This window comes from Carex rostrata, chromosome 16 (assembly GCF_964058835.1).
Source record: "Carex rostrata chromosome 16, lpCarRost1.2, whole genome shotgun sequence".
NCBI lineage: Eukaryota > Viridiplantae > Streptophyta > Magnoliopsida > Poales > Cyperaceae > Carex > Carex rostrata.
The window spans coordinates 7,777,047-7,802,520 of NC_135933.1; the positions used below are offsets into that span (position 1 = coordinate 7,777,047).

The 25,474-nt window shown below is 35.1% G+C and overlaps 2 protein-coding genes, 1 long non-coding RNA gene and 1 pseudogene across 5 annotated transcripts; 2 read left to right on the forward strand and 2 right to left on the reverse strand.

The window, feature by feature from the left end:
• Positions 1–813: 813 nt before the first annotated feature.
• LOC144566976 (appr-1-p processing enzyme family protein) lies at positions 814–7,096 on the reverse strand. Its single transcript, XM_078316985.1, has 14 exons — positions 6,733–7,096; positions 6,070–6,147; positions 5,912–5,967; positions 5,705–5,824; positions 5,531–5,601; positions 5,327–5,420; positions 4,974–5,189; positions 4,075–4,326; positions 3,095–3,203; positions 2,696–2,763; positions 2,337–2,406; positions 2,178–2,252; positions 1,319–1,410; positions 814–1,228 (listed from the first exon to the last, which is right to left on the reverse strand). Exons 1-14 carry the CDS (start codon positions 6,991–6,993, stop codon positions 1,147–1,149), a joined length of 1,644 nt encoding a protein of 547 aa, XP_078173111.1. The 5' UTR covers positions 6,994–7,096; the 3' UTR covers positions 814–1,146.
• Positions 7,097–12,802: 5,706 nt separating this feature from the next.
• ELF6 (Zinc finger (C2H2 type) family protein / transcription factor jumonji (jmj) family protein) lies at positions 12,803–18,306 on the forward strand. Of its 2 annotated transcripts, none has more exons than XM_078317203.1 (8): positions 12,803–13,607; positions 13,945–14,197; positions 14,432–14,510; positions 14,614–14,681; positions 14,808–14,958; positions 15,294–15,775; positions 16,496–16,822; positions 17,035–18,306. In XM_078317203.1, exons 1-8 carry the CDS (start codon positions 13,035–13,037, stop codon positions 17,958–17,960), a joined length of 2,859 nt encoding a protein of 952 aa, XP_078173329.1. In that variant the 5' UTR covers positions 12,803–13,034; the 3' UTR covers positions 17,961–18,306. The 2 variants fall into 2 exon arrangements, with proteins under 2 accessions (XP_078173329.1, XP_078173331.1); XM_078317205.1 differs by having other exon boundaries at positions 12,804–13,607; positions 16,502–16,822.
• Positions 18,307–20,274: 1,968 nt separating this feature from the next.
• Positions 20,275–22,308, forward strand: LOC144566977 (protein FAR1-RELATED SEQUENCE 5-like; annotated as a pseudogene). The gene is made up of 3 exons (XR_013515328.1): positions 20,275–20,353; positions 20,443–21,362; positions 21,455–22,308. The product of XR_013515328.1 is annotated as a protein FAR1-RELATED SEQUENCE 5-like (transcript).
• A 200-nt stretch (positions 22,309–22,508) lies between these two features.
• LOC144566979 (uncharacterized) lies at positions 22,509–24,023 on the reverse strand. The gene is made up of 2 exons (XR_013515329.1): positions 23,430–24,023; positions 22,509–22,896 (listed from the first exon to the last, which is right to left on the reverse strand). It is a non-coding gene; the product is annotated as an uncharacterized LOC144566979 (long non-coding RNA).
• Positions 24,024–25,474: the final 1,451 nt, after the last annotated feature.

Consider the following 25,474-nt stretch of genomic DNA (forward strand, 5'->3'; position numbering starts at 1 on the left):
CGACAAGAGAAATTGATGGTGCTGCTTCTGCCAATTTATTTTTACTACATTGAAAATTTGCTAGAGAATGAAAGTTGATCCTGGTGGCAATGTAACATTTTACTTTAATGGTTGACACCGTCATGCTTTTTTTTTTCTGGATATAATATAATACGAAAAGGTTTCCAATTATAGTGACTGGTAACTTCCCACTTAACCTATGTGGATTCACCCAAATGCTAAATTTTAAATTCATCAATTTGATTTTCTTGTCCGGTTGTATACTCTCCAAGTAATATCGTTTAATTTATTCTATCAAAATTGTTGTGCAACCCTGTAATAATAATGATGATAACTTGTGGAAATAACCTTCTTTGTGGCATCTGCAGCTTAAACAATTATTTCCCTATAAACTATTATTAAATCTCAATTTGTAAACTCATTCAATGCTCTTACATATGTTTTCATTATTAATCCTTGCAATAGATCTTTGCACTCAGTTACAATAGCGTCTGTGGCAACTTAAATAAGATTACTATATTAATTATTGACTTAATTCTATAATAGATATTGTAATTATTACATCAGCGTTTACATCTATTTGCAATTTGAGTGCACGTGCTCTAATTAGAGCGCTTCGCATATCAATTCCAAAATCCAAATAACTGCAATCACATATATGCTACCCTGCTACTCCAGAAATTGATAGTATAAAATAAAAAACTGAGAATTTGAATAAAGTAAAAACTTCAGATTCACTCTCTTTGAAAGTGGTCCCAAGTTCAGAATGATTGGCTATTCATTCATTCTGTTATGGAAAAACAACAAGCTATAATGAGACAGTATGCATATCAAATTGTGCTTGTTTGCTTATAATCAAGCGAAAATAGAACTGTAAGGACGGTTCCGACAATTACTTCAATAACAAATAAATAAAATGGAACTTTTATTCTCTACATACAAAATTAAGAAACAAAGAAATAGACATGATTATTATATGAACAGCAAAATGATACTGAACACAACTAGAGGAATGTATTGGAAGAGAGTGAGAGATAGAGGAGAGACATGAATCAAAAAGTGTACACAGGAGAATAAATAAACTTTATACATAAAATACACTAAGCTATTCTTGTCAAACCCGGAACTAAAGGCATCCATATCTGATCAATTAGCAGCTCTCTGATAGATGTACTTTGTTCTTGGATCAACAATTAGACCTTTTCCTCCATTCACCTCTAGATCATGCCTGTTTACGCAAATTTGATCCAAGTTATCACAAGTGTTTTTTTTTTTTTTTTAAATTAATTCTCTACAAATGGGGCTCTTCGAGACTTACTGGAATACAAAATCAGGAATGGTTAGTTGTTCACGAGGTACATATTTGAACAGATGCACCAGTTTGTCAACATAAACCACCTTCTTCCATGCCTAATATAAGAAACAAATTATATGAAAAGGTATGTTAGAAAATGTCTCAATAGAAAAAAAAAAAAAAAAAAAAAGATTGTCATGTCATGCCGGTACACAAAATAAGTACTTATCAATGGAGTTTCCTGTCTACCCTGAAAAGCCAAAAATATCATGCAAAGACTATAAACCTATGTCCCTTAATTGTACATTTTCTCTAAAAAGGTATCTGAAAAAACAAACTTTCCATGCAGCTTCATACTTTCTTAAGAAATTAGAGAGTAGGCATATATGATAGTTTATATGTTGTTGAGAATCTGAGAATAACATAAGATAATCCTCAATACACAGGATTGTGCACATTATTTTGATGTTCTTGAAGGAGACGATGAGAACTTTCTAATTAATTTTCTTTTAAGAGTATAAATTCATTGACAACGAATTAGTTTGACAATCTTAACAACCATTAAAATAACTTACAATTTAAATATCCTGAAAGTAAAATATAATATGTACATTACATACATCACACACATGAAAAATGATGAAATTTGATGCAAGTTTTACCGTAAATCAAATAACATGAAATTTGTAACATACCATATTTAGTGGCATTTGATGGACCATCATTGATTTTAAAATTGTATGAAAATTAATACATAATCAATTTGTAAGAAAATAGCATCTATAATTTTTTTTTCTAATTTAAAAAAATAGCATATTTGAGAGAGTGCTGTCAAGCATTGTCAAGGACTCGTGGCACTTTTTGTAAAAGGAAAAATGCATACCTCTCCATCAACGAGAAGTTGCAATGCAAAGATAGCAGCACGGAGCCCAACCGTTGGATGAAGAACATATATTGCCTAAATAAACAATACAAGGATACAAAATTGTTAGGGTTATATTTGATTTATTTTCTGTGGCACAACTTAGATAAGCATACTGACATGGAGATTTCTCTGGTGCTTTCGGCCAAGTATCTGTTGCACCCTCTTCATCCATCCCAGATCCGGCTGCCTATTTAACAAAAAAGATGAAATAATAACTGCTATCATTTAGTTCAAAAAAATTAACTGCTACCCAAGAACTTTAAATCTGTCTCATATTCCTAGACTATAATTAGTATAATACCAGTAAGTTACCGTTTCATACTGGATTCTGGAATAGTAAGATAGGTTATATCGCAAATGTTATCTCTGCTATCTAGATTTTCTATTTCTCCAATATTTCAAATCAGTGGTGTACCATGTGATTGCCAATTCAAGTAAATACTCTATATTGATAGATTAGATAATTCAGAACATACGGCTGTAGCGATGCAGCAGAGTGGAAGTACACAATTGTATAAGGCTTCTGAATCAATGGCTCAAACTCCTGAAATAGAAGCTCAGTTTCAGTACACTCAGATCAAGACAGGTAATTCATGCATACTCAATACATAAAGCCTATCATGTATACCCATAGATGCCCATTGAATATTATCTACAACCCTCCCTCCCCATTTTCTTTGAAAGACGCCCAAGGCTAAACATATTTCCCACGATTTATGTCAGCACGATGATGAAAAAAACAAGAGTATTTGAGCAGTGTTAACAAGAGAAAAACAACAGGACATGGTTGATATTTGCATATTCGCAGGACTGTATGAGATACCTCTTGCAATTTTTGAAATTTTGAAGGCTCTTCCTTTTCATAAGACTGGTACCTTTACTACATAGAGAATAAAGCGTTCAAGATCAAGACACCGAAGAAGAAAGTGAGCCCCTACAACCACCATAACAGGTCGGCCTTCACTGTCAATACCACCTCGATAACTGAAACAAAGTACAAGAAAAACTTCAGTTTATGTATAAAAGAAAACTCATTAAACAAAGTCCCTTGAAATACAATAGGACAGAGTTTCACAAAACTAACACGAAAAGACAAATGACAATGCCAAATGATTGGATATTCTGTAAGCACTGTGGTATGTACTTGCAACCGCATGAGGTGACAAAGGATATATATATATATATATATATATATATATATATATATATATATATAGAGGTTGGCTACTCTACTTGCATAAGCATATGAGGGTATATGCTTATCAGTCATTTTTTTGTTTTCAAAATCCAAAAAGTTGATTTGAATCGTTAGATGTGATCTCTATATTGAAATGTGATTGGAGACCAAATTTTACATTTTTCTGAATTTTTTTACTATTTATTAAGCCACTTTGAAAATCGCTGATCCAACGGTGGCTTCTGATTTTATTGTTTTGTTAAGCCACCGTTGGATCAGCGATTTTCAAAGTGGCTTAATATATAGTAAAAAAAATCAGAAAAATGTAAAATTTGGTCTCCAAGCACATTTCAATATAGAGATCAAATCTAATGGTTTAGATCGACTTTTTGGATTTTGAAAACGAAAAAATGACTTATAAGCATATACCCTCATATGCTTATGTAAGAAGAGTAACCAATCTCTATATATATATATATATATTTTACCTTGGCAGCCTCTGCCAAGATTTCAAAAAAAAAAAAAAACAGCGATAGCTGGTTTTTAAGTTGTATAAATACACTCAGTTTATTTATGAGCTGGAAGTCATGCAGGCGGTCAAGATTTCGGTTTATTTTATGACTTCAGTTTATTGTATGATGTTTTTAAATATAAAATACAAAACAGAGACATGCATACACTATCTTCATTTCGGCAATCTCAGAGAGATTAAGGGAGTTCGCCTTTGCCAAGTATCTTGAGTGAAGGGAGTACTCTTCTGCAGCTGACAAAGGGGGCCCACCTAAATCACCATACCCAAGTAACCTTGCACAGTTGAACCCCTTCTGAGCCTGTGCTGCTCTCTGCCACTGCTCCAATCGCCTCTGGTCAGGGTCTTTTATTATAGACATGAACGAGGGATCAAGGTATGAATCCACCGTGAACGAATTTCTGGTAAACAAAAAAAAATCTAACAATATATCATGTTGCTCTTACAGGTTGAGAACACAATACCTAGTTACCAACACTATCTGCAATATTATATTATGACAAAAAGGGCAAATTTCAATTCCTCCTTGCCAAGAAATTTTGACAATTCAGTTAATCGGCCCCGATGGGTCAACCCAATCCAATGCAATAGATTAGGCAGCAGAGAATTAGGTCACGGGCATTTACCTTCAAATAAGCTAATGGTAAACATACCTATCCTATCCCATTTTCACAGCCTGCATATTCTTGAATAGAAGTAAACAATACTGATATTGTTAAAAACTTAAAATACATAATTCATGTAATCGTTAGCAAAACGAATTGCACTGCTACTAGGAAATTATCCATACTCATCTACAGCACAGTCAAGCTTCTGTGTCAACTTTGATTCTTTCTAGACCCTTTCTAGTCCATTATTATATTCAAATTCAGGCAGTTTGATATTGCTATAAATCAGAATGACTTGTACTGTAAAATGTAAATCTTCTTGTTCCATCTTTCCACTATTTCCAACATGTTATGCGTGAGTAAAACACATCAAAAACGGCAATTGCTTAATAAAAATCTAATGTAAAACAAAAAAAAAAGTGCCATGATTGTGTGTGTACCGTCTACGTGTCAATCCAATGTCAACAAAAGAAGACTCAGTGGTGGGAGTCTCCTCTGGTGGTGCATTATTTGGGGAGAGCACTGGGAGAGGTTTTATTCTGATTTTTCTCTCATCTATCACTGTCTCACCATTCTCATCTCCTACATCAGCTGGCAGCTTAGAAACTGCAACCTCCTCTTCAAATTTATCCCGAGGGAAGTATAGTGGAAGCAATCTGCCCATAATCAAGATGTAAACACATATACACGCAAGCTCAAACAGAAAACACAAACATACTCACATGTGTGCATACATGACCAAGAGAAAGATAGAAAATTGTATACATATAGACAAATACAAGAACGTGCATACCTCTTATATATCTCTGTATCAGTGGCTGTGGTGGTACAGAAGACCACAGCAGTTATCTTGTCTTTTTGTTTCTCCAGAAAACGCCGAACAGTCCCTGATGAACATGAAATTAGCAAGATAAATTAACTGAACGAAATGTTAAAAAAAATTAAAAATAAAATTAAAAGGGAAGGCCAGATAAAGGGAGAATAATAAACTGCTCACTTATTGCCACATGAGCAGCCGGTTCCCGGGGGTAATTCTTTGCTTCAGTGTATATACAACCTGTTGCGATACTAAAACAGAAAAAAAAAAAAAAAAAAAAAAAGGGGGGGCACAATATTATTCTTCAGAATTCAGAAATCTGTATTTGTTTAGTATCATAGATAGATATAATACCTCTGGAGCCCATTCTCTATAAGAAGCTCAAGGCAAGCACGGTAGCAATGGCTGAGGGCATTTTCAGCAGCTGTGTGATACTTCACTGCATATTTGGGGCCCACTGTGTGAATTACCTTCCTAGTATTTCGTAGCACACAATCCATGGATCAGTGATATGAAAACTGAAAAGAAGTCAATATATTAAAGAATTTATCAGACAAAAACCTTGCAGGGAGGTCGTAAGCGTTGGTTATCTTAGCCATGCCAGTTCGACAGCCTCCCTGCAAATGTATACAAACAATTACCAACAAGAGGACAATAATTTAATAATGAAAATTGGATTTAAAACTTATATACAGAATAGGGCTGAATTGATAAGATACCAGAGTGGCGCACTCCTCTGCCAGACCGATTCCTGCTGCCGCATGCAGTCCTGGGCTGCTATGTGCTTCATCCAAGCTCTGCCAAGTAGAATCAGCTAGATCTTTCAACACAACATGTACTAGCACTATCAAATCTATCATACAAAATATCAGTAGTGACAGATGTCTGGTCTGGCACTGGTAGAAACCCAGACTAAAACTGATCAAACTGTCCACTTTAAATTCTAAATCAAATATCCATTGATTTGTTGAACAGGAAAAGAAATCAATTTTACCAAGGACCTTTATGCTCACAAGGCACCACATCAAAAATGTCCAAGGGACATCTCCAGATGTCATACCAAATAAACAGGAAAAAAAAAAACAGTTTTATCACGTAATCCATTCAATTATTATGGAACAAATCACTCATTGGTATCACCCACATGTACCATAAAGAAATGACCCATGGTCCATTGGTCCCTTCTTGTGCTAATTGTTTTTTTTTCCTTTATATAAATGTGGATCAATACCTTTAACTAAGCTTAATTAAGATCAATTTGGTTAAATTTCTCAAATAATTTAGCGATGCCTAGCTAGCTACATTTTATCGTGCAAAAGAAGATACCTTCCTTTTGTGCATAAAAGAGAGGATTATGCATTTAGATCTTGCAATAAGCGTACCTCATTTGTAGAATTGACCACTGCATCGACCTCGAGATTCCAAGGATTACCTCTCCAAAGGTATATCTTGGAATTGATCTCTGGATCGACTGGGAACCTCGAGGCTGCGGAGGCGCCGAGTCCACCGTCGGATCCAGCTGTGAGAGGATCGGAAATGTAAGGAACGGTCGGATCGACGTCGCTCCACCGGGGCACTTGATCGAGCGTCACTACCGGGTCTACTCCCCCGCTGGGCCCCGCTGCCACGAGGCGCCCGTACATCCCCGCCACGATGGAGAGGAGCTAATCGGTGATGTATTGCGGTGGATGATTGATTGAACTGAGGAATGGAAGCGATAAGAGACCAACAACACCAAATTCCTTTTTTTTTCTGTTATTTTTAATAGAAGACAATTATTATGAGATCAAAGTTTCCTTTTCACCCTTCCAAAATCACAAAATTGTGATACAGTTCCGTAGAGAATAATGATGAATTAATTTCAAATTTTCAATACACTTGCAAGTTTGAGAAATACTTTCAAAAATTGAGTAGGGTTAAAATGTACCATTGGTTATCTCATCATGTTCCAACATAATTATTTTTATTTTTAAAGTCGTTCAACATAATTTTCATACTAAAATGTGCTTGAATAACAAATTTTAGAATTTTTAGAATTATTTTACTAATTTTTTAGAGAGTACAAAATCACTATTTTTGAATAGTCCGGAATCTTCTAAAAATATGATTTTGTACATATCTTAAACAATTGCAAAAAAATATAAAATATTGTATCCAAGCACATTTTAATATGAATATCATATTGAGCGGATCAAATGTTTAAACTTTAAAAATAAAAATAATAATGTGAATATGATGGAACACAAAACTAATGAAACATATTGAGGACATTTTGAGAACATTTTTACTAATAAAAATAAAAATAATAATGTTCAAACTATTTTCCATTATCCTTAATTTTTTAATTTATATCTTTTATGGACATAGTTATACTGGGGCTCCTATGGTTTTGGAAGAAAAAAAACTTGGTAATATAAATATTTCCTGTTTTCGAGGGTTCAAGGGAAATATTTCAATGAATCTATTGGATTTGGAGAGAGCTGGGTTTTACCGGGGACCCGGGCATGGTATGCGAATATCCGATGCAATAATGAGACCGAGTTCAGCCGTTTGGGATACAAATGCAGAGAAAAAAACACAGCTCGTTGTCCTCGAAAATATTCAGGTAAACCAGTTCTATCAAAAGCAAGTACTTTTCAGGCGGTAGGACCTACAGCATGTGATCGACATTGCATTGGTGAGGAACACCAGGTTCAGTATGTAATTTTATTATTTCTGGTTTTGTTATCCGATTGGTCACATCTGCTTGCATGTTTTTCATTTTTTTGTACCAATGGATTGTATCCCTTGTACAAGTTAAATTGATGCGTATCTTACCCGGACCACGCCACGTGGGTTGTTGTAACTTGCTATTGTAAGAAATTGCGTTGACCGGGGCTCATGTGCCCAAATTATAAGGTTTTGTTTTAATCTGGCAACTTAGAGAAAAAAAAAAGAGTATGAATGTGAAAACAGATTTGCATGTATATGCATTATTCACGAAGAATTTGGATTTTAACAATTTAGATTTGTAGTTTGAATTCAAACCGAGTTTTTCGGAGGTGTGCTCATCAACCCCTTATGATGAGCACATCACACTCTAATTTTGCTCTTGTAATAATATTATTTATAGAGAAGGGATTGAATGTTTTATTTTTTTCATAATGTCTTAATAATATTGTTGTTAAATATCAAAATAAAATAATTAGGTGTGATCTATATTATTTGTTTCTGTTATATTCAACTAATATTTAATTTAGAAGGAATTTCATGTGTATCTCTCAAAAACTTTGAAATTACGTGCTCCCCTCTAAAGTTCATAATATCATATTTACCCTTTAAATTCCAAACACTCACAAATTTACTAATTTTATAGTTTTTCTATTTAAACTCATTTTAAATCATAAAATACCCATTTTACTCTTTATTAAAAAAAAAGTACATATCATGTTTTAAAATAATATCAGTCTTCTAATTGGTCGGTTTCTGAGAACAAACGGGTAATATCTCTACTTCTAACGCTTATACAGTGACATTTCGGTATATGCTTGTGTAAGCATCAAAAGTTGAGCAATTACTCATTTGACCTCGGAAACATATCAATTATTAGAAGACTGGCATTTTTTAAAACATGTTGCATGTTTTGTCTTTTTTAATAAAGGATAAATAGGTATTTTATAAACTTAGTTCTAATAAAAAAAAACAATAAAATAGATAAATTTGTATATTTTTTAAAATTAGAAGGGTAAATATGATATTATGAATTTTAGAGAGAGGAATACGTAATTTTGAAGTTTTTGAGGGATGTGCATGAAATTCCCCCTTCAATTTAACTATGATTTGCTTGCTCTTTATTATTGACAAAGCAGTTTCTCTAGATTATGCTATTTGAAATCTATACAATTCGCATTCAGTTGTTCTTATTTGGATATAATAATTTTAAAACTACTAGATGCATCAGTACATTTTTCACGTTATTTATATTTCTCAAGCACATAGAAGACCATATATCGTAAAAATATAAAAAATAATAAATCCATCACTTAACCAGATTTATATCATAATAAACTCCTATACGCACACAAATACTCATAATAAGGAGGATACTTTATCTTAACATTTAAAAAGAATGGCATTTTATAAAATTGTTTTTGAAAAATATATAGTAGATTAGTAGTACAATTCGTAAAGAAATTGAAGAAGGAACAAATTATTGAGAGCAGTATAGTTATTTTTGCCCAAATTAATAATTTCAATTAAGTTAAAAGTTAGAGGTTAATCGTTACAGATTGAATAATATTGAAAGATGATTGTCACAGATAAAAAATTGAGTGATCATTTGTCAAAAAAAATAAAAGTAACGGGATCTAATAGAATTAGAGTTCTAAATAGCTAACTATAGCTGCATAATAGTTAAGCTATAGTTTTTCCGGACCTCAAAAGCTATATAACGCTATCAGACATTTTTCTTTTATAGGATTCTAAATAAGCTAATTATAATTGCACTGTAGCTTTTTCGGACTTTAAAAACAAAGACATCATAATCACTATTTAAAAACTTGAATAGAATTATTCCAATCGAATTATAAGCAATTAGATAATAATAAAGAGTATATAGCAATAATAGCCGATGCATCATGACAACATTATTTCTACCCAAGTAAAAAAATTATTCTGTTGAACAAATAGTAACAACTGTCTTTAGTTATTCGGTGGTTCGCAATACTTGGTTAACTGTTTTCTTTAAGTTTTACAAGTGAATTAAAATAAACACAAAATATATACTAAGTCATTTTAAAATGTTGGTATTTAATAGTAATGATGTAAATAGATAGTGCGATAATAAATTTAAAGATAAATTTATTTTCAAGTTTAATGAAGTTAGACGATTGTACAAAATGTTTGTATTTCGGCTGAAATATAAATGATACAAATTATTCAAGCTGCTGGATATGTTCCATATATGATATTTTTATTAAAATACTAATTTTAACTATTTTATAATTATATTATAATTTTTGTATCTTTTTATAAAATGAACCTAATGTAAACAAAAGAGTCCAAACAGTCGATACAAACCATTCAACATAATGAATATATTAAAATGTGCTTGCAGATCAAATTTTCTACTTATTTGAATTTTTTACTATTTATTAAAATGAGTACGAAAATTCGATGGTCTGAAAATAACGATTTTGTAAAATACTTAATAAATAGTAAAAAAAATTCAAAACAATATAAAATTTGATCTACAAGCACATTTTAGTACATCCATCATGTTGAACGGTTTAAATTGACTGTTTGGACTTTGAAAACTCTAAAAATGTAGAGTGTAATTTGGTGTTAAAAAAAATGTAAGTGAATCCCTTCTGAAATTATGAAATGCTCTAACTTCCAAACAGTAATAGGCTATAGTAGCTTAATTATTTGAATTATGGAGTCGTTCTCATAATATCATCACACAAATTGAGAAACTTATTTTAACTTTTCTCATTTTAAAGTGCATTAAATGTTTCTCCTTTTAATACCTCAAAATATTAAATCGTTGCTAAGAGTGCTTTAAAATTCTGAAATTTTTATTAATATAAAAAATTAAAAAATTTCAAATTCTACACACTTTTGTATAGGATTTTGAAAACTGTCCAAATCAATTAAAATTTCACCAGGTTTCCAAATTGGGACCGGTGAGATTTTAACCGGTTTCAAGGAAAGAAACCGGTGAGATTTGGGACCAGTGATATTTTAATCGGTTTCAATAAAAAAAGCCATGAGATTATCACTTTTTTTTTTAAAAAAGAATTTTTTTTAAACCTTTTGTACCTAACAATCAATTATGAGACTGTTGTTATTTATTTTCTATATTGAAATATTAGAAATATTCAGTATATTTCTTTGAAAATAGATGAAATACAATATAATTTGATTTATTAGAAAGACTGCGACAAATAATTCGGATCAACATTTTTAGGTCGGATTTTTTACGGCTGTAAAAAATTTAATATATTTTTTTTATGTGTTATTGAAATTTTTTTTTTGAATTTGAGTTATTGATCGCGATTTAAAAGTCACTTTGAGATAATACATAAAATATTATGATCCTTCTAGTACATTTAATTTCTAAAAAGTTATATCTATTTTGAAAATTTTTTCTGAATAACAATTATTAAATAATTAAAAAAAATTGTTTTTTTTCAAAAATAGATACAACTTTTTAGAAATTAAATGTAGTAGAAGGATCACAATATTTTTTTCATTTACTTGGAAGTTACTTCTGAACCGGGATCAATAAATCATAATTCAAGTATTTTTATTTTTTTTTCCAATAACACATAAATAAATATATTAATTTTTCTTACGGTGGCGAAAATTCTAACCTGGAAAACGTTAATCCAGGTTATTTGTCTCAATCTTTCTAATAAATCAAATTATATTATATTCTATCTATTTTTCAAAAAAAAATATTAAACATTTCTAATATTTCAATACAATAAATAAATAAATTTATATTTTGTTAAAGAAAAAACACAAAACTGGTGAGAATCTGACTGGTTTCTTTTTTTTAAAACTGGTCAAAATCTCACCGGTTCCAATTCGTGAACCGGTGAGAAAATAACCAGAAAGAAGTTAGAAAACTGGTGAGATTTTGATCGGTTTAGGTAATTTTTGAAATCCTTTACAAAATGAATAAAATCAGAAATTTATTATTATTTTTGGATATTAATACACATGCAACAGTTTACTCCCTTCTAGACTGATTTAGAAGTGAATCAATTCGTCAAAATTATATGCATTACTCACCCCCACTCTCTTCCGCTTTCTCTCGCTCTCTCTGAAACTTTCCGAGTATGAAGTAGGTTGAAAGCTTATCCTCTGCGGAGGTTTTACCTGCGGAGCTGTGCGGTGGTTTTGATCTGGTCCGTTCGTTTCGAATCGGACGGATCAGATCAGATCTTGTCCGAATTTTAAAAAAACTCAAAATTTGGTGAACCCTTAATTCAGACCGTCCGATCCGAAATGAACGGACCAGATCAAAACTACCGCACAGCTCCGCAGGTAAAACCTCCGCAGAGGATAGCGTTTCGAAGTAGGTCTGTAGGTAGCTTGCGTCGATTAGCTACAGCCAAACTCTTCTTTCTTTTCTTCTCTTCCCTTTTTTTTTTTTAAAATAAAAACATTTTGAAACACGATCTAAATAAAATGTCAAATACACGCTTTACATATTTTTCTTGAAAAATTTATGAAATGCACCAACTTCCAAACAGTAACATGCTACAGCAGCTGGATCATTTAAATGATGGAGTCGTTCTCCTAATTTCCTCACATCATTTGAAATTTTGAATGGAGGTATTGTAATCAGTAAACAGTAATAACTAACTAAACATCTGCGGTCTTAGATTTACATTATTTTTTTCACGAGTTTGCGCCACTTGAGATTACAAAAAAATAGTGTTCCATTTGTTTGGGTGTTCAATTAAAACCACCTCCTCCGTTATTTCCCCTTTCTTATTTCCCGGCCGTGAATCTCCAAGCAATAAAGCGCCCCTAGAACACTAGAAACCAGTACAGTACTTACCCGACGTAAACCACCACTCGTATCCCATCCGAACTACTTACCCAGTACACGCCTTTCCCTGATTCTCCCTCGCCAATGTCGGAAACCCTAATTCGAAACCCTAAACCCTGATCCTCAACTCGCACCTCCGCCATGGCCTCTCCCGAAACCCTAGCCATACCTTCGTGGCTTCAGTCCCTCCCTCGTGCGCCGGAGTACCGTCCGACTGAGACAGAGTTCGCCGACCCGATCTCTTTCATCTCTCGGATCGAGCGTGAAGCCTCTTCCTTCGGCATTTGCAAGATAATCCCGCCGTTCTCCCGACCTTCCAAGAAATTCGTCTTGTCCAACCTCAATTCTTCACTTTCTCAGTCCAGCAATCTGCCAATTGACCTGTCTAAACCGGCCGTATTCACCACCAGGCACCAGGAACTTGGCACACGCAAGAACGGGGTGGGTCACCAGCAGGTGTGGCAGAGCGGTGAGTCATACACACTCGAACAGTTCGAATCAAAGGCACGGGTTTTCTACCGTGCTCACTTGTCTGGGGTGAAGGAAGTGAGGCCACTGTTGGTGGAGAGTTTGTTCTGGAAGGCTGCTCAGGATAAGCCAGTATATATTGAGTATGCAAATGATGTTCCTGGGTCTGGTTTTCCCAGCAGAAAAGGCGAGATGAAGACCCGTGAACCCGGTTGGAGGCTTTCTGAGAGCCCCTGGAATTTGCAGGTAATTATTGTTGCCAATTATCGATCAACTTCCTTTTTCTAGAATAAGAAAGTTGAATTGCTTATACTAGGAATGTGAATTTGACTAGGAATAGTAATTGATTTACCTCCATTCCCTAAAATTAGATTTTATTTCTTGGAGAGAACATTAGATCATTCCCAATTCTCGCACTTCTACAAACCAAGATCTCCCAGTGAGCATTTATTTTGCTAATAAAGAAACCAAGATGTTACTTTTGGAAGGGAGTTTTCTGCTCGAATTATTGTCGGGAATATACAAGACAATTTTTGGGAATTTAATGCTGACTCCGTTTTTTTTGTGCTTTTATTTGTTATAGGTGATAGCACGTGCTCATGGTTCTCTGACAAAGTTCATGCCAGATGATGTGCCGGGCGTTACATCACCAATGGTGTATATAGGCATGTTGTACAGCTGGTTTGCTTGGCACATAGAAGACCATGAGCTTCACAGCCTCAATTTTCTCCACACTGGTGCACCCAAGTCCTGGTATGCTGTACCAAGTGACTATGCTGCACAGCTCGAGGGGATCATCAGGCTGAAAGGTTATGGCGGGACCTTTGACCAACTTGGTATGAAATATTCATATATGATACTATCACCGAAAGTGTTATATTTTTGGCCTGCCACATGTATGAGCCCTTGTACTACATATTTGTATATTCACTGAGGAATTAAAGATACACCTAGTTAAACTATAAGTCAGCTAGAAAACTCATTATTAATACTTATCTGGCTCAAAAGATCATTTTGCACATTTGTTCCTTTTAATGATGGTTGATATGATTTTTATTTTTCCTCTGTAGCGTCCCTTGGAAAGTTAGGGGAAAAGACAACATTACTCTCTCCTGAGATTATTGTTGCTTCGGGCGTGCCTTGCTGTAGGTAGTTGAGAAGAAAATTATAATTAACTGTTTAATTTGATTACAGTCCACATAGTAGTTAATGATTTTCTTTTCTTTTATCAATTGGATTTTTGATTCAACAGACTTGTGCAGAATCCAGGCGAGTTTGTGGTGACCTTTCCAAGAGCCTACCATGTGGGGTTCAGCCACGGTAATTTCCTTTAGCTCATTTTATATACCCTATTGGCTTATTTATCGACCTTTCGAATGTCGCAGGATTTTATTGCAGTATATCACCCAATTCTCCAACTCAATAATGACCTCTTGAATGTCGCAGGATTTAATTGCGGTGAAGCAGCCAATTTCGCTACTCCACAATGGCTAAAGTTTGCGAAGGAAGCTGCTGTGCGTAGAGCTGCCATGAATTTCCTTCCCATGCTTTCCCATCAACAGCTCTTATACTTGCTTGCTATTTCTTTCATCTCTAGGTTTGCTCTCTTTGTCATCCCTTTTGTATTTTTCTCTCAAATCCACATTTTTCTTAATCAGACGTGCTCACATGTAATATTGATTTTGGTTGATCACATAAATTTGTAAATTAATCATATCAGTTCTGTATACCAGTACCAACTTTCCATATACATTTTAGCATTTATACAATATAGGAGTTTTGGATGTAGTATATTTTTTAAGACACCTTGTGCTGGAAGCTGCAGATAATGATTCTTCAGTTTGTTGTGGGAGAGTAGTGTTTATCAGGTATTACCAGTACACACCCTTAAATTGATATGAGTTTGAAATTTGGATTATTGCAATGTGTCAGAAACCCCAGTGAGTTATTATTGGGAATGCGCACTTCACGCCTGAGAGACCGAAAGAAGGAAGATCGTGAACTTCTCATAAAGAAGGCATTCTTGCAGGACATGGTAAATGAAAACCAACTGCTGTGCACTCTACTTTCACGCAAATCAACTTTTAAGTCTGTGGTTCTGTGGGAGCCTGCAATGCTCCCTGGTAGTAGCACTGCCACCTTTACTGTTGTAACCGACAATGGTCAAATGGAGAACTCCAGTTCTGATGAGGAGGATGGCCTTCCTTTTGGGCTTCGAGTTGACTCAGGATCGTTGACTTGTGTTGCATGTGGTATTCTCGGGTACCCTTTCATGGCTGTTTTGCAGCCCTCTGAAGAAACCTTGAACAAGATCTTATCAATGAGTGGTGAACAATTGAATAAAGAATCGGTTGAACCCCAGTGCTGCACTCTGATCCATAATGATCTGATCAGTACTGATAATTTAAATTCAGGTTTGTACCTCTTTCTAAGGCTGTGTTTTTAGTATATCGAAGTACTTTTTGTGTCTTTCATCACTTGTAATTATCTCAAACCAAAGCGATTACATAATTTGATAGGTGGGGTTGAGTATGGGTTACAAGCTCAGATGTTGTTTGATCCTATTGGTTGAGTATGGGTATCAATAATACGATATCCATTAGCAGTCGGGTCTGATATCCATTAGGAGTTGGGTCTGTATAATTTTCCCTATACGTTGTTCCAACGTGTTGATCGTATTGGTGCATGAAATTTCTAAGGGGACTAAAGTGGACAGTAATGTATATAATATATTGTTGTTTGAATCAACTAAAAAGAACTTTGCTTTGAGCCAACATATTATTTGTGGAAGTAAAGATTTGGAATCTGTAAATTTGAAGTGAGGTCTACAAACAAGGAAATCCTAGTGTAAGGAGTAAACATCAGAGCAATTTATGTTATATATTTATATATACTATGAATATGTGATAAGGGTGCTGAGGTTAAGAAAGTTGTAAAGAAAATTGCTGGAATATACATCATGATAAAAGACTCAACTTTCTGGTTAAACAAGGGTTCCCAGGATCCTGTTGTTCACCAGGCATCATGTTGGGAGCGAGGGGAATTATAATATTGTCCTGGTTCAAATTACCATTACTGGTATAGGCCGTTGATTATTAATAAACATAATTGGTGATATACATCGATTGTTGTAGTTTCAGATGATGCCGGTCTGGAATCTGTACATGCTTCCTGTAGTGAAATGGAAACACGTGATGTGCTCCAAACTGACGAACCAACTGTTTCAACAGATGATACAAAAAGCTCATGTCATTCTACGAAGGAAAGAGAAACTGAATCAGATTCTATAGAGAGGCATTCTTCATGCACGGTACCGTCAGAGTCTGGACCCACCAAATTGTCACATGAGCAATCAGAAAAGGTTGGTAGGCCTCGTCTGTTCTGCCTTGAGCATGCACTTCAAACGGAAGAGTTGCTTCAGAACGAAGGTGGGGCACGTGTTCTTGCCATTTGCCATGCCGGTATAGTTTTTTTATTACTTATCATTATTCTATTTGGGTACACAAAGGTCTGGCAAAACTTAGCTTTAGATCCTTGACCTGAATTAGTAATAGGCCAGCATTGGTTCTGTACCAATCGGCATATGTTGTTGCTGTTCTGTAAAAAGCTGGCAAGTATGCTGCAAAATCCTGCGGTATTTTACTGGTACTACATTGTAATTGTTTTCTTGTAGATTACCTGAAGATAAAGGCACTCGCAATATCTATAGCTGAAGAAACCAATATTGATTTCAACTGCACTGATATAAACCTGGAGAAAGCATCGCCATCTGATGTGTACCTTATCAACCTCTCAATTGATGACGAGATGCACGAGGAGGATGGTACTGACTGGACTGCAAAACTAGGGCTTAACTTGAAATACGGGGTGAAAGTAAGGAAAGAACAGCCTAAGAATCAAAATTTTAATCTTGCATTAGGGTTGGGCGGGTTATTTGCTGATCAACCAATGCGGGCCCCAACCAGGGCCCCAACCAAGGTCCCAGTCAGTCTAGCTTCAAGTGATATGGTTAAAAGATGGCTTTCTCGGAAACCACGCACTCCATACAAGGTTGTAGGTACTATTGTGGAAGGTGCTATTTCAGAGAATTGGGTAAATATTGCCATTTTTACTGCAGAGTCTCCTCAAATAGACCAAATTAAAGGAGGCTTGAATGTTTGTGTGGAATCAAATGAGTCAGATGCCAGTATGAGCTCAGCAAGAATGGATATTGAAACTACCATTAATGTATCGAGTGCTGAGGTAGAACCAGAAGCCTCCAATTCAATGCAAATTGACGATGAGGTCCCAGATCAGTCAACTCCGCCACATGCTGTACAATGTTATGTTAGGCGTGCTAAAAAGCAGGAGAGTGAAGAAGAAAAGAGAGATTCGTTTGCTCGCAGTCCCTGTGAAGGTCTGAGGCCCCGAAAAGCGGGACCCACGTTGTTAGACCCATTGGAAGTTGTCATGCCTCAGACGGTTAAAAAGAGACCGTATGTATTCAATTGTGACAATGAAGGTTGCAAGAGACGGTTTCGATCAAGAAACGAGATGGATATACACAAGCGATATCGGTGCATGAAGCAGTTGGATACTGGTGAATCTGAAATGAGATAACAGAGGAGGAGATAACCAGGCCATGATTTAGGGATGTTTAGCAATAATCATTTGTTGGTTGTATTTTTGAGGGACAAAAAAGGGTCCCCCAAATAATTAGGGGTTTAGGTTAGTAGGTTGTTAGGTTTGGTATATTTTTCCTAACTTTGGATAGTGCTGTAGTGATTTTCTGGTAGTTTGTTTGTATAGACTGATAATGCCGCTTATTAGTTTTTATAACCTATCATTCTTTTAGCTGTTTGATGTGTTGTAACAATAACCTAGCTCAATGCTTAGCTGTATGGTTTATGGATTTTTCTCCTGTTACTTTATTGTGCATATTCGCATATTTTGAATTATAACGACAGTAAGACTTCATTTTAAAAATATGAATAAATTTGTTTAATCTCTGAATTAGCGGGCCTTGATTGGTATAAGTTTTCCCTGTAATTTAGGTGGTTACTATACTCAGGCAGTTCATACCATGAAGTACTTGTAAAGGCCCAAAGATTTTATTAAATTGGTAAGTTTTATATTTGAGTCTCTGAGTTACTAGAGGAAGAATGAATTTCTCTCTTTTAAAATATCATCTCACCTCCTGATCCAAGCCTGGATATGTTTAGATTCAAGGGAATATATAGCTTGATCAAAGAAAAAATGTCTAGTAAGATCTAATTAGCAAGAAGTAAATTGAATTTTTTCTCTGAAAAAAGGTAAACAGAAAGGTGTCTTATAAATTGGCGAGATTTCATGCTCAACTTCCCTGGTAACAATTTAGCTTGAGCCACCGCCTCCTTTATCTCCGACAAATCCATCAACGATATCAAATAGCTAGAATATTTTTATTGATATAGAATTAAAAATTTATAAAAAAAAAAAAAAATTCAATGATTGATGCTTTGAATACATTGTGCCCAATATCAAACATCTGACAAAATAGTTATGGATGATATTCATGATAGACTAAACTGAATAATTATCAAATAAGGCAATTAAGATTTTTTTTTTGTTTATTTAATAATCTGGTCTCTAAATTACAAGACATATTGAACCCTTTTTCAATTATCTCTAATCTGGTGAGAGGCCTTAGAGACTAAAGAATAAAAAAAATTCTCTAAAATAGTTATTACTTTGAAAGATTAGATTTGGTGACACTTTTACGTTCAAGTGTGACTTGAATTCAGCTACGCTTTCGTATGAATTTTAAACTCAACACAACTTCACAATTGACAATGTCGGTTCCAACAAGTGATATCAAAATCGTTAAATTCAAAATTAAAAAAATTAGGATTGATCAAATCGTACCCGATCGATATAGTTAGTGAGTACAGTTCTAGTATTGCTGATGAATTTATATATACTATAAATCTTATTCGAAAATTCAAACAGTGACGATTTTCAGTTCTGTACAGCGAAAAAGAAAGTTTTGAGTCGGTTCACCATTAATTTTGACCGTGAAATCGTATGTGGACTATGTCTAGCCAGGAACCTTTTCGGTCAGAATTTGGTCCGGTACACTGCCTTAACAGTTGACCGATCCTGCATAAAAATGTCGCGTCACTATCGGGATCTCAAAAAAAAAAATGTTGCGTCACTGTGAACCGCACGTACACCGCACGATTTGAGCGTGTCAGAGAAACGTTTTCGTTTTGTGAACCGCGCAAACGATTTGAGCGCGCGTTCACTGTGAGCCGCGACAACACCGGCAAAACATTGCTTTTGCTATGTGACCTGAACTATGGGGGGGGGGTTCGGAATCAGTGTAGGTCCGATGCCCATCGGACCTATTTTGGTTCCGATGGGCAGATCTACCGTAGATTTCAATCGCGAAAATTGATGGTCTTTTTACTCAAATTTCATTTTTTCCCAATCGGACCCGATAAATCAAAGAAACCCATTTGCTCTATACGCCAGTTCTATTTCGCTCTTTCTCCCAGTCTCGTCGCCCCCTCTCTTCTTTCCCGCGCTCAAACTCTCCGCCGACGCTCTCCTCACCGGAGTCTCTTTCTCAGCGCGCCCTCTGACAGATCCTCTCTCTCGCTCCATCTCTCCATCGCGCCCGGTCGCAGCTTCTTCGAATTTGTTACATGGGTTAGGCATTACGTGACTCCCCCTCTCACTTGGCTGAGACTTTGCGTGAAATTTCTGGTCAACTGGTAAATTAAACTCATTTGTTCACTATTCATTTTCTTTATGCACAAGTTTGTACCTGCAAATTTGGTGATTGTTTGTCTGTTACAGAAACTAAATGTTCCCCAAATCTGTTACAGGTGCACAAGCTTCTTCGAATTCATATTAGGATAATATTTTTAATATTTTTGGATAACTTAGATCTGAAGGATTCACAACCATGGAGCCATATTCTCAATCACCACAAAACGTACAACTCAATCAACTGACAATCTCTTCTCATGGTTAGTATTCATTGATATTTAAATAATTTGTGACCTTTCATTTTGCTTAGATTTAATTAACATAGTACTTATAATGTTCTTCTTGCTAGAAAATGTGTCAAGCAATATTGAAGATGGTAATTTTGATGACAATCAATTGCCAGAATCTTTGATACCTACAATTAGAATGGAATTTGCATCAGTAGAAGAGGCATATCATTTCTATAATGCATACGCTTTACAAGTTGGATTTAGTGTGCGGAAAAATCTTGATAGGAAGAACAAGTCCAATGTTATTACTATGAAATGTTTTACATGTAACAGAGAAGGCAACTCTAGAGTAAGATCGCCAACCAAACCTCTACCAAAATTTACTAAGGAGTTAAGAATTGGATGTGCTGCACATATGAAAATTAATATTTGCAGTAAGGGAGTTTACACGATAACTTCTTTTGTTTCAAACCACAATCATGCCACCTCAACTCCAACCAAAGCGAAAATGTTGAAGTCTCATAGAAGCATAAGCAATGCACAAAATGCAATGGCAGACTTGGCTGATGCTGCTGGTATTAAACCAAAAGCAACATACGATCTTTTAGCCAAACAAGCTGGAGGGCGGCGCAATCTGACTTTCATTCCAGACGACTACAAAAACTACTTGAGAACAAAAAGAGAGAGTGCTATTGCATTAGGAGATGCTGGGGCACTAATGCAATATCTTTAAGATCGTCAAAAAGAAGATCCATCTTTCTATCATGCGATTCAACTTGATAAAGATGATCAAATTACTAACATTTTTTGGGCTAATGGAAGATCGTTATTGGACTATGAATATTTTGGTGATGTCATTTGTTTTGATAGTACTTATAAAACAAATGACTATGGTAGGCCATTTGCTATTTTCGTAGGCGTTAACCACCACAAACAAACTGTCATATTTGGTGTCGCTTTGCTCTATGATGAGACTGCTCCTTCGTTTGAGTGGTTGTTTTGTGTTTTATTGAAAGCTATAGGTGGAAAAGCTCCCAAGGTGATGTTATGAATTACTTTTACATAATTTAGTTATGTTTATTTGATTACTTTATATATTTCTTCTATCTAATTTGTTTGACAATTTTTTAGGTAATTTTGACTGATCAAGACTTTGCTATGAGCAAAGCAATAAAGAATGTTCTGCCTAACACTACTCATCGTTTGTGTGTTTGGCACATGTACCAAAATGCCGCCAAGAACTTGAGTCACGTATTCAGTGGTTCTAAATCTTTCAAGCATGATTTCAGCCATTGTGTGTACGATTGCGAAGATGAGGAAGACTTTGTGCGTGCATGGAAAGAGATGCTTAGCAAATATGATTTGTCCAATAACAAATGGTTGGCTGATTTATTCAAAATTCGAGAGAAGTGGGCACTTGTGTATGGTCGACAAGTCTTTTGTGCTGATATGAAGTCAACTCAAAGAAGTGAGAGCATTAATAGTGTTATTAATAGATATTTGGATAGTCAGACAAAACTGTTAGAATTTTTTAATCATTGAGAGAGACTTTTAGATGACCGACGCCATAAGGAGTTAGTGGCAGATGCTAGAGCAAGTGAAGACAACCCTAAAGTTTCATTTTCCGAAATGCTCAAACAAGCCTCGATTATTTACACTCCAACTATCTACCAATTGTTTGAAGAGGAATATGGATGCTTTCTTGATTGCTCAATAAAAGACAATGGCCAAAGAGAGAATGTACACGAGTACATTGTGACAATTAGGCATCGGGAGCGCATTGTACAGCATGACCTTTCAACTGATGACATGACTTGCACTTGCCTCAAGTTTGAGTTCGTGGGGATCCAATGCTGTCATGTCATAAAGGCTTTGGACTTTATAAACATCAAGCGACTTCCTGAAAAGCATATAAATATGCTCTTGGAATGGCGAGAGAAGTAATGTATAAGGTGGAGGAGATCGTTTTCAAAGAAACTCGAAGTGATCAAAGAGATGACAATCGAATGAAACCAAGAAATGAGGCATCGAAGAGCACTTTAGAAGCAACATCAAAAAAGCCAACCGGTATAAGAAAAAGAGACAGAGAGCGAGGACGTCACCGATATAAAAGCTCTCTTGAAACAAATAAGAAGAAAAAAAAGATATGTTAGTAGTTATATATATATTCACAATTCTCTTAATATGTTGTAGTAATGCTAAGTAAACTCAGTTTCATCACATGGAGTTGCAAATCAAAAAAGAAAAATCCATTTCATCACATGTTCAAAACCCCAAATCCTGCCTATCCCACTAACTTGTGCACAATACTAAGTCATTTTTTTCTGAGGTGTCCAATCCAACTATCCTTGTCATCAAATTCTGACTTCATCTCCACTTGCTTCTACCGAGTTGAGAACCCTGTCTTTGAGCACATCGAACTCCATACCGACAAAGATTTGACATTCTTATCACCTCCAACATCCTCTTCCTCAAACTCATAACCTACATCCTCTTTCTCTTTCTCATTACCTCCAACCTCGTCTTCCTCCAAATTTGGAATTGGAAGCCTGCATTCTCGAGACTCATGTTACCTGGTTAAATAATTAAATAACATAAGAAAATGACTTAGAAAAATAGATAATTTCTGTTCATGTGTTTCTACTAGTACTGCTTCATTTAATTTAAAATGACTTATAATTATGGATGTAACCCATAACCAAAGTACTAACGTATTAATGCCTGATGGTTTGGTGGAACTCAAAAGTACTTGGGTAGTAAGTACTCAAAATCCATAGTAGAACCAAAGTAATTTAAAATGCCTCATGTAACCCAGAACCAAAGTACTTAAAATCCAAAGCTAGAACTTAAATTAGCAATGCCTGATGATTTTGCAGTAATTGAATTAGCCACAATCAAGGTAATTTGGTACTGACAGAAATAATGGAACTGATAGAAATAGAGATGGTACTGACAAAATAAAAAATAGTCACGACAAAGATAAAAAAAAATAGAAATGGTTCTTGCAGAAATAGTCAAGGTCCTAAACAGAAATAGAATTTTTGCACTAACTTTTGTGCTAATATCAAGATCCTAAACAGAAATAGTCAAGCTGTGACAGAGATACCTGAAGAAGCATAGATCGGGTATCATTAGCTGTAAGGTTCTTTGAACTATCACTGATTTTATCTGGCCTTTTTTAATCAGCTAGGATTTACCTTGTTGGACCTTAGCTTCTTTTCCGATTGTCTAAATACCAAAAACACAAATTGAAAATAATATTTGTACCAGCCAATCAGGCTTGTAGTTCATAAGAAATATCAGAAAATTGAAGAGAAAAATGAGAGATGAGCATAAAAAATAGGTCGATTTCTAGGTCGGGAGACATGTATCTTTGCAAGCGATAACATGACCCTGAGTCGCGCGGTGCGAGAGAGAGAAGCGGGGCAGAGTTGCAGGCGAGCACGAGAGAGCCGGCGGAGTTGAGCGCGCACGCATGAGAGAGTCGGCGGAGCACAGTTGCGCGCATGAGAGGAAGAAGGCGACGAGCTACACACTGGGAGAAAGAGCGAAATAGAACTGGCGTATAGAGCAAATGGGTTTCTTTGATTTATCGGGTCCGATTGAGAAAAAATGAAATTTGAGTAAAAAGACCATCAATTTTCGCGATTGAAATCTACGGTAGATCTGCCCATCGGATCCAAACTAGGTCCGATGGGCATCGGACCTACACTGATTCCCCTTCATAGGACCAAGCCCAAAGTGGGGCGCACCTAGACCAATTCCATTCTAGGTTTCAAACCCTAAACCTAGGAATGGCTAATTCATTTGGCACGGTTTATGAGGAGATAGCAGTCATACTAACTGTCAGGTCCAGGTTTCAACAAGCTGAGAAAATATTCAATATATGATAGCCAAATAACCATAACTTAATTCAATTGCCCAGTATATTACGATTTACCAGTAAGTTACTGTATCCTAAATTCTATTCTTAGTATTTTCCCCCGTCTAGGAAAAACCCACAGGCAGTATTGATCTCAACACTACTTATACGTCATTGAGAGAACAGTTAACAAGCTGTTACAACTGTATCAGAAAATGAACCTTAAGAAAAAAAAAAACTGTATCAGAAAATGGCACAGCAGTTAGAACTTAGAAGCTAACAGTTTCAATCTCTGTCGGGACAGTCCCACCCATTTTGCATCATTGTTGACCCCCAAATGGCGATGCTTACATGATATGTATGCCCCTTAGTTGCTTCATTGGCTTCTTATGACTTCAAGAGCTAATAAATGAAACTAGAGATCAGGGGTAACAAGTTGCAGACTATTGGGAATTAACCAATTCTTTTTATTTTTTTTTTTGGAAAAACTTAGTAGAAGCTACAAAGTAGGGAATTAACCAATTCAAACTGTAAGTTGTTCAAGGTAAGCAAAATTTTCTCCTAGACAACAACTCAAATTTTACATAGACCTATACTAGATTTTTCAAATCTGCCTACCCATGGTTCAATGTAGCTCTGCCACTCAATTAGACAGTTTCTCTATTCTAAAAATTAATTATTATATCCATGCTACAGGAAAATAGAAAAAGAATGAAGATAAGGCATATACTAGAAAGATAATATTTTTAAACAATGTGCCAGCTATTATATATATGAAAATTAATAATTTTTTTCATGTAGTACATAGTACAAACGTACAAGTCAATAGAAGAGACGGCAATTGCTATTTATTGTTGTACTGCAACGGAGGAAAATACAGCATACTTTTTTATTTGTAGAAATTAATATAAAATAACATAAGGTATTAGAATGATTCTCTCAAGATCTTGAGGCAAAGATGGAACTGTAAAAATAGCTCAGCTTCAAACAATGGATCTGAAGTTTTTTTTTTCGGGTCCACTGTTTGAATTGTTCGAATTCTATGTGGCCAAGTCAAGCAACGTCGTGGGGTGTAGTGGATTTAGTGGATCCAAATCAGAGTAGCCGAATCTTTTTTACGGTCCGTCTATGCAGTCATCTAAAATCTATTGTACTCATTCTAATACTCTATATTATTTTATATTAATTTCTATAAATAAATATTCTGGAAATACTGTAGCAAACTTTATAATTTTAGCTATGTATAAAAACAAAATCAGAAAGTAGCTGTCACTATTATCTCTTCAGTA

What these genes read in the sequence shown, in the direction of transcription:
- LOC144566976 (XM_078316985.1), bottom strand. Translation starts at nt 6,993, where the DNA reads ATGTACGGGCGCCTCGTGGCAGCGGGGCCCAGCGGGGGAGTAGACCCG. An exon ending in TTATTCTCTATGTAGTAAAG is followed by an intron (nt 2,764 to 3,094) that starts GTACCAGTCTTA and finishes CTTCTATTTCAG; the next exon opens with GAGTTTGAGCCATTGATTCA. An exon ending in TCTGCTGCATCGCTACAGCC is followed by an intron (nt 2,407 to 2,695) that starts GTATGTTCTGAA and finishes TTTGTTAAATAG; the next exon opens with GCAGCCGGATCTGGGATGGA.
- ELF6 (XM_078317203.1), top strand. Translation starts at nt 13,035, where the DNA reads ATGGCCTCTCCCGAAACCCTAGCCATACCTTCGTGGCTTCAGTCCCTC. An exon ending in CCATGTGGGGTTCAGCCACG is followed by an intron (nt 14,682 to 14,807) that starts GTAATTTCCTTT and finishes TGAATGTCGCAG; the next exon opens with GATTTAATTGCGGTGAAGCA. An exon ending in GCTATTTCTTTCATCTCTAG is followed by an intron (nt 14,959 to 15,293) that starts GTTTGCTCTCTT and finishes GCAATGTGTCAG; the next exon opens with AAACCCCAGTGAGTTATTAT.